Source organism: Cynoglossus semilaevis, chromosome 4 (assembly GCF_000523025.1).
Source record: "Cynoglossus semilaevis isolate Cse_v1.0 chromosome 4, Cse_v1.0, whole genome shotgun sequence".
Lineage (NCBI taxonomy): Eukaryota > Metazoa > Chordata > Actinopteri > Pleuronectiformes > Cynoglossidae > Cynoglossus > Cynoglossus semilaevis.
Window position 1 is genome coordinate 1,652,831 of NC_024310.1, and position 9,245 is coordinate 1,662,075.

Here is a 9,245-nt window from a genome sequence, read left to right on the forward strand (position 1 = left end):
ACTACAGACAGAACCGACAAGGCTGGCAGAACTCCATCCGGCACAACCTGAGTCTCAATAAGTGTTTCGTCAAAGTTCCGAGACATTACGACGATCCGGGCAAAGGAAACTACTGGATGCTGGACCCCTGCAGCGAGGACGTCTTCATCGGTGGCACGTCGGGAAAACTCCGGCGCAGGGCCACATCCGGCTCCGGGTCCAAGCTCGCGCTGAAGCGAAGACAAGGTCGGCTCATGTCCTCCGGCTCCGCCGCCAGTCTGACTCTGGCGAGTTCGTTCTACTGGCCCGTGCCGCCGTTCCTGCCTCTCCAAACACCCGTGCGCAACAACCTGAGCGCAAGAGCGTATCTGAGTGCGCACCCGCGTTTCTCCAACCACGGCGCGTCCTTGGTGTCGCAGAGGTCCAGGGTGAGCAGGGGGGTCCCCGAAGACGCAGACCGGTTCGTTCAGGCGCACCGCCAGGAGATGTCTTACATCGGGGTCAGCTGTGCGCAATCCCGCCGCCACCAGATTGGAGCTGCCTGCGCGGCTTTTTCCACGTCCATCCCCGCGTGCACTCTGCCGCTGTCGGATCCGTGCTCTTTTAACATGATTTCTGGACAGACCAGCTACTTTTACTCACACCAGATCCCCTGTAACCCGTGCCAGGAGGAGTTCACACCCGCCGTGACAACTGCTGGACACTTTCTGTCCAAAGGAGGCCACTCGGACCTGGGAGGGTGCTGTAACGACTTTCCGAACTATTGCCCTCAGATCACTCCAGGTGTCCCTTCACCTTGGAATATGGACAAATAAAAACTGCCTGAGTGTAACCTGTAAAATAATGCTGTAGTTTTTAGGTCAATGTGCTGCAACGAAAAGACTCAGCGCTGGGACTTTATTTTATTTCTTATCGTATTTTTAAAATAAATGTGATTGTCATAGATGTTAGATTTGAAGCTGACACTACGCAAAAACTTTTTGATGATTTTTCCCTAAACATCCGAAAGTGTTGGTGCGTAAAAACACTTCCGTGTGGACAGAAATCAGAACGAACTGAAATCGTACAAAAACAATTACCACAGACTTTTAAAACCATCGCCTCAAACTGAATGGCTGTTTACGTCAAACGTAAAGATATTAAAAAGCACAAAAACCTTTTCAAGATCTAATGTAATTAAAAACATATAGAAGAGTTACCGCAGTGTCAGATGTGATTTGTTTTCTGTCGTCAGTTTGAAAAGTAAAGTTTGGATCGTGTTGACTTCAGACCCATCCGTGTTCTTTACGTTGTAGCGAATATCATGTAGAAGGTCGTCGGTTCGAGTCCCAGTGGAACCAAAAAATACTCCTCGTGTAAGTTAATTTGTATAAAAGTGTCTATTAAATGCATGAATGTAAATGTAAAATGTATTTTGGTTTGTATTATAGTTTCAAATATGTGACGTTGTGTGTGCCTACGTCTAGTATTAGAGGCCAAATGAACAGTTCCAACTGTTGGTTAAGTTGTCAAATAGCTACACCATATTGCACACCCATTTTAATTAGCCAACATGTAATTAAACCATAAATAATGCCATTTTAATTGTGTTTCCATTTCACCTCATTAAACCTTGTTGTTTATTGTTCTTGTGTGGCCTGTAAATAAAGGTTCCACTCTGGAGAATTACACTCACTCAACAATAATTGTTTTAAAGGTGTGTGGCGTAAGACTTTGGTCAAACTGTTACAATAACACAATTTGAAAAGGACAAAAGTCACTGATCAGCAAAACCTCACCTTAAAAATATACATTTTGATTCACCTAAAGTAAAAGTCATTTCGTATTTGAATCAGGAATTGGTTCACCTAAAGTAAAAGTCATTTTGTTTTTGAATCAGGAGGTTGCCGTGGCGATTCACTGTATGTTAATCTTGTGTGGACATAACAGTTTTTACACAGCAGTATTTGATTAGAATCTTTATACTTAATCTTTGAGCAAAAAAATACAGCAGAGTCCTGCATCATCTTTTTTTTCCAGTCTCTCCCTCCCTCTCTCTCTCTCTCCCTTCCTCTCTCTCTTCCCCTCTCTCCCCCTCTCTCTTTGTCTGTATCTTCTCACCCGTTGAGATTTGGAGCCTTTTTCAGACTGTGATGTCACTTCCACAGGTAGACATGACATTTCCAGTCTCACTGATCTTATTGATCCGTTTCATGTTTCACTCTGCCCTGACATCACTGCCTGTTAAACTTTTCCTCACCTCTGATCTGTGCTGCCTACACTGATACAAATGTTAGAGAGAAGCAGGGGGAAAAAAACAGGCACACATATATAGATTAGTGCTGTGTGAGGCTGTATCATGTTAAAACAAACGCCCCTTTGTATCAAGAGACCCCGAACCGTCACCTTCTGTGAGTGTAGTCGCTTTCACAGTCGACTGTGGTTCAGCAAACTGAGCTGGATCAGGTATCTGCACTGTTGGCAAACTCACCTCCTGGATAGATGCTGAGATAATAATATTTTCATTACTGGCATGAGCAGTGAGTGTGATCGCAGGCAGACAGAGATAGGAATCAACAGGTTCACGGTGTGAAGGTGAAGGTTTCCCCCGAGGCAAAAGTAAGAAGATACAGTTTGTTCATTTAATGAATAACTAGCTCCTTTTGACGGCTCTGTTGTTGTTATTGCTCATGTGCTGAAAATGTTGAACAGTTGTGTTCACTCCAATAGACTATTTGATATATATGCTATGTCTGACTTGTCATTTAGTAATAAATAGATAAAATTAAAACCATTGTATAAGACAATGGCTCCCAAAGTGGAGGGTGGGCACCCCTAGGGTTCACAAAATTATTTTCTGAATTGGTAACACGGTAAATTTGACCATCTTGTGATTAAATGTTCTTTGTTCAATGAGTATAATCATTTTTACTTTTTACATTATAGTGTTTAAAACTAAAGTTCAGTGGAGTTTTGAAGCAACAGCTGTGAATGTTTCAACACCAGGGGGTCGACGGTAGTCGCTTCACTTCACAGGACCACTGCAGGTTTACATGTCAGCCTGTACTGGCTAAGCCCGGCCAGTGGCTTCCACAGGTAGATCTGCCACTCTTTGAAATGAGGTGGGTGGGTTGTACACCCTCAGGCGTCTGTCTGTCTCTCGCCAGAAAGCCAATCTCTAATGTCTCATTCTTGCTGTAAAGATAGTGACTCCGGTCTCTCAAACCCACTGACACACATACACACACTTTATCTGTGTTCTTGTTGTGTTAAATAGGAAAACAAAGACCTACTTGTTTTGTTCTGTTGTGTCTCCTTGGCTCCTGTACTCTGCCATTTCATCTCCTGCTTCAGCCTCTCAGGGCTCCATTTAGAACACTTGTACACATGAATAACTGTAAAATTAAATTATTAGTTTATGCAATGTGGCAGGAGTTTAATTTATAAAATGTAAAAAGATACCAGTGGGGCGTTTCAATTAATCTAAATATCAAACATCAAGGCAATACAATCTCTTTGATTCTAACATTGATTTTGTGAGTCATTGTTGATGCTCGTTGAGTGAATGAATCCCCATTGGATAATGGAATACAATAATTCATTTTTAATGACCACAACTCAGGAAACAAACATTTGGTCTCATATTTAACAACAGTATCCCTGACGGTTGACCTGTTGTGGTGACATTAGTAACACTATTAAAAATGTATGATCTGTTTTTAATTTTCTCTTTACGTCTGTTTTTGCTATTTTTCAGGCTAGTGATACGTGCATTTTAAACTGCAAACGTTGTATTTATAAAAATGTTTAAATGCAGATCATACATGGAAATAATTTTGATTTAAAATCAACATGAACGACGTTTTCTCCTCCGATTTATAGAAAAGCTGCATGACCCGGAAATGAATCGAGATGAAGCGCGTATTTGTGCCGTACCCGGAAGTAGTGTTGCTAACGCGTGAATCGTTGAGACAACGGTGGTAAACCTAGCCAGTTAAGAGGCTCTAACTCTGAGGAAACTGTTTTTATTATAACCACACAACAATGTAAGTATTAATAAGGAGCATGTATGATTTGGAGAAATTGTTTGTTTCTGTAGTTTCACTGCCTGTGTATGGAGTTTATGTTTTAGGGCGCTACAATGCTAACGCGGTTCACTTTCTTCTTGTCGGATCAATCATGCTAGCTAGCTCCAGCGCATTAAGCATTTTCATTAGTAGTGTTTCACATGTTTATGCGGTTCTAGTGCAGCGATAGCAAGCATAACGGTAATAAATGTAATTACCTCTGTTTTAAAACCGTAAAACACGGTCCCAGTATCCGAATGCTGATCAATAGCTAACATTACATGCTAATCAGTACTGCCTTAGCATGAATCTTCAGTGGCCCGAGATACAGCGCAGTTTTATAAACGGCGTAGCGATTTTTGGGTCGTGATGTTCGTGTTTATCTCAACGTAATAACGTATATAAACGATATTTTGAGTTTTTGTAAATACGGCACAACATCTGAACATTAATTCAGACTGTTTTGCTAGATTTGTAAATACAAAAGTTGTGTTGTGGTGTTTTCAGCAACTTGGCCTGGGTAGTAGGGCTGATTTTATTGTTGAAGACCATTTCAGCAATATGATAATCGATTGGTTATGTACTGTATACTCAGTATTTCTGCCATTTTATTACAACTTATTGTTTTATACTGACACCCCTTTGTTCCTGTGCTTCAGGAGTCTGTTAACAAAACCCAAGTCAGAAATGACTCCAGAGGAGCTCCAGAAGCGAGAAGAGGAGGAGTTCAACACTGGTCCCCTCTCAGTACTCACACAGTCAGTCAAAAACAACACACAGGTGCTCATCAACTGTCGCAACAACAAGAAGCTGCTTGGAAGAGTCAAAGCCTTTGACAGGTGAGTGGATTGATCATCAGTTTAATAAATATCTGGTTGTACAGGGTCACATTATATTTGTTCCAGGTTTATAGAACCATTGCACAATTTACGCAACTCCTTACTAACAAAGCAGTATCAATAACACTTTTACCTAGTGGAGTTTATCAGTAACTTGAACACATTACTTTTGTACGACTACTCCTACTTGTATGTTAAAGTTTTGCATCTTCACTGCCTTTTCAGACACTGCAACATGGTCCTGGAGAACGTGAAAGAAATGTGGACAGAGGTTCCGAAGAGTGGAAAGGGAAAGAAGAAGTCCAAGCCTGTGAATAAAGACCGATACATTTCCAAAATGTTCCTCCGGGGCGACTCTGTCATCGTGGTGTTAAGAAATCCTCTGATCACGGGAAAATGAACTGCGCAAAGACATACTGTTGAGTTTCACCTTTCTTTTGTTTAATCTTTCTTTTTGAAAACTTTATAGGCAATTATGTCAGCTATGTAAAATGTTTTGGTGACCATTGCCTTTACAGTTGTGTTGTTGTCAGTGGATTAGGTAAAACAGTGCTAAATTTTGCTTTTCTACAAAGGACGCCTTTGTTTCATTTTATAAATAAACCTGCTCACAATTTCGATTCATGCGTTTCTTTAATTGATCTAACCTGAAGTATAAGTGTCTCGGACAACTGACGCTCCCTTAAAGCTACATCCTGCTGTGTTTAATCTACATCACAGAAATTAATAATAATTTTACAGGAAATACAATTTTAATGTTTGACAAATATTTTAAATATTAAGTGATAACTCAAACTTAAATGATCATATTTCAAATGTAGTTAATTAATGAAACTAATATCAAAATCCAAAATATATGATAATATAAGAACTGAAATTATTATGAAATACTTCATCACTCATTTGGCATCTACATGTAACTTTGACTTCACTCTTACAATACTCATCAAATTAAATGTCATTGAAAGCCGTGGCAGAGAATTTGTCACTTTTCTCTGGGGTGTTACCCCCCTCCCCCCCTCTTCATCCTTCACTCTCTCCTGACAGCATCTAATGTGTCGGGCTTGATTTCAGTCATCAGTGCTCAATATGCGACAAACTGCCGTTTAAAGGCCCACTGCATTATTGATGAGCCCAGATGTGCTGACTGTCACTTCACACCCCCATCTCTCCCTCTCTCTGTCCCCATTTTCAGGCTGTTCCTCTCTGCCCTGTCCCCTCATGACCACTTTGTTAATTGTCTTAATAGGTTGACAGCTTTCGTCTCACGTTACTTTCCCCAACAGTTGGCATCTAACCCCTGCTCTATGGTTATCTCAGCAAACAGGATTTGTTTTAGTTAAAAAATAATGTCTTTTCTGTCCTGGTTACATTGTTATTTTGCTACATGGACAAAAAAAAAAGACAATGTGTGTAAAGAAAACCCATAGAGAAAATGCTGATTATGATCCAATAGTCCAGGGGTGAGCAACATTCAACACCTGAATTGACATTTTTATAATGTTACCAGAAAATAAAATTAATATTTGTCATGATTTTTTTTAAGGCATGAGAAATGGAGCACTGAGGCATATTTGGGTCAGGAGCCACAGGTTGCAGACACTAGGTCATAATAATAAGTGATAAAAAATTGCTTTTAAAAAGTCTAAGCATATTAAAATCTCAAAGTCTGAAATATGATAGAGGACAGATACAAATACTGAGCCAATGTGAAAGGACACATTTGTATTTTAGGAAATTAATGGGTTGAGGGAAATGAGGAACCACCACATATACTCAACCCATACCTTATATTATTAGTTTTCTCATATTTGGTTATATTTTTTTGTCTACGCTTCCTCAAAAGTTCCACCTAACTTCCGTTAAACCTCGCAGCGGCTCTAAAACCACTTTGTCCTCAGTTTGTCACGAGGTGTTGCTGATGGTGTCGCTACTAAATCACGGTCCTTTTCTCTGTCAGCATCCTGGGACAAAGTGCTGTCAAATAGCGACTCTATTTGGAGATGCCTGCGATAAAAACAACTTCGGTGACCGTCGTGTGCTCGGTATCATCGTGAGCTTCTCTCGTGTTACTTCAGAGACACTTGAAGAAGACCCTCTCCCTCCAGATTTTAGCAGGCGCGGGAGAGCGATCCGCGAGCAGGAAGGCAGATGTTTTATTCAGTAGGTAAGTGATAAGAGGGGGGAAGTGTGATTATGATAGCGATCGGTCATGCATCGATACCCAACCCTCCGAGCAACGCGACACCCTGCAGAGCATCGATTGGTGCCAGGTAACCGGAGCCGCCGCCGCAGTTTGTTTTCAAGCAGAACCGCGGTCCGCAGGGTGTCAGCGACGGAGGAAAAGAGATGGGGAGGAGGAAAGGAGGCAGGAGAGATGGGGAGAGGAAAGGAGGCAGGAGAGATGGGGAGAGGAAAGGAGGCAAGTGAGGAGACAAGTCAGGGGCGACAAGGAAGACAATAAAGGAAAGGAAAAGAAAGGTTTTCTCTGGTACAGTTAACTATCAGTTCATTATTATTATGTTTAAAGTAGATCACAATAGAACTCCCTTTCTGTTTAGTCCTTATAAACATTTTACTTAAATTAATTATCAAAGCTCCTTTTGTTTGACTTTTAGACGTTCACAGACTTTTCCCTGTCTTTACTGCCTGCACGTGTTTTCATATGTTTTGGTTTGAACTTGATCAACTCTGTCATTGCTGTGAAATGAGAAAAGAAAATGTATTTATTCAATTTGTGTTTGAGACACAATTTCCAGGAAAGTTCACATTTTGTGTTTTGTGAACAGGAAGTTGGGTTTTTACTGATCTGGAAAAAATAGTTTGTGTTGACTTGTTGGTGCTTTTTGTTGGCGATAGTCACACACTAAAATAAATAAATAAATTGAAAAGTTCCACAGCGATGCAGAAGTTTAAGAAACACAGAAACATCACCAGAACCCCCCTAACCCCCCACCCCACCTTCCTCCTCCTTTCACAACAGAAGGGTGACTACTTGAGTGAAATGTGGTTCTTCTGCCATCTAGTGGATAATAACGTGTTGCTCGTTTCCCTAATAAAGTTCAGTTGACTTTCTCATTTTGATTGTTCTGAAAACTGAAATGAATAGTAAAGTCGTGACTGTGGCTGTTATTTGTCTAAATTAGATGTGTTAAAATGATCTTTTTTTAATCATAATTTGTGCAGTTGTCGCAGGATATCTTCTCCTCCTGCCTCTCTATATCATTATTATTAGTAGCAATAGTACTAGAAGTAGTAGTTGTTGTAATAATTATAGTACTAGTACTAATGTGTAAATACTTTGTCTTGTTTCTATTCCAGTTTGACGGATGAGCAGACTATTAAATCTGGTTTAAGCATTAAACTTCACCACTAGATGTCAGTAAATCCTACACATTGCATTTTGAGCTGACCCAAACCACAGACCTCGGAGTTGTTTGTAGTTGTTTTTAACTAGCCTGCACTCACACGTGTTCTTCGTTCAGTAAAACAGTTAACAAAGATGAAATGTTGTTGTGCCTTATAAAAGTCTGTTCGTGACCAGAGTGAGTGAGTTTATCATCAGTAGAGGATCGAGGCCTTCAGGCACATCCCTAGTCTGTGTATGTGACCAGTCTCGGTTTGATGTAAGTGGAAGTGCAGTCTGTTTAGATAACAGCCCCACAGGATGTAAATTAGTCTGTTGGAATGAGCACATCAACTGTGCAAAAACAGCTGTTTGAACGGCCAAAGAACTCCATTCTACGTTTCCATGACAAACTCATAAAGTGCTGACTTTGACAGGCAACACCTGCTTTGTCGCTCTCTCACCCAAGTCCCACAGAGGCCTCCTCGACGGCTCCTCTGTCAGGCTGGCAGCTCTGGACGCTGCCGACCGACTGACTGACGTCAATCTGTGGAAATAGAGCTGTGGTAGGCAGAGAAGTGGAAGAGAAGAAGGAACCTAAAATTATTGCATGACTCTTCCCACTTCTTTACAGCTTCTGGGAACAGGATTGATTTTTTTTTTTTTTTTTGAGAATGAAGCAAGCCAACACAAGTCACATAAACGCCTCCACACATGTCCAAGTGCGAGCTGTGGAGCTGCTGACGATGTGTCCAAAACTGCAGAGTTGGAGAGTGAAAGGTTGACGACCAGAGACGGCGATTTTAACAAGCGACAAGTAGCTAAGAAAAAATACCAGACCGACAATTGGTTAGAACAGAAGAGCACACGTGTCTTTAAAGTGTGGAGAGAGACATTAATAGCATTTAGGTTTTGGAGGTGTTTACACATGCCACGGAGACGTAATGCATTCCTTTTTCATCCTGTCTTCTATTTGTGTCCTTGTTACAAAGTGTGTGTGTGTGTGTGTGTGTGTACACTGGCTCATTGTTCAAA

The 9,245-nt window shown here is 41.0% G+C and overlaps 2 protein-coding genes across 2 annotated transcripts in view; both read left to right on the forward strand.

The window, feature by feature from the left end:
- The window catches only part of foxg1c (forkhead box G1c), a 3,039-nt gene extending 1,370 nt beyond the window's left edge, over nucleotides 1–1,669 (forward strand). The window contains exon 1 of the mRNA XM_008308494.3: nucleotides 1–1,669. This exon is cut by the window's left edge and continues 1,370 nt beyond it. Coding sequence (XP_008306716.1) covers nucleotides 1–794 — 794 coding nt within the window. The 3' untranslated portion in view covers nucleotides 795–1,669.
- A 2,179-nt stretch (nucleotides 1,670–3,848) lies between these two features.
- On the forward strand, nucleotides 3,849–5,484 carry snrpd2 (small nuclear ribonucleoprotein D2 polypeptide). Its single transcript, XM_008308493.3, has 3 exons — nucleotides 3,849–4,004; nucleotides 4,685–4,864; nucleotides 5,090–5,484. Coding segments are annotated over exons 1-3 (357 nt in total). The 5' UTR covers nucleotides 3,849–4,002; the 3' UTR covers nucleotides 5,265–5,484.
- Nucleotides 5,485–9,245: the final 3,761 nt, after the last annotated feature.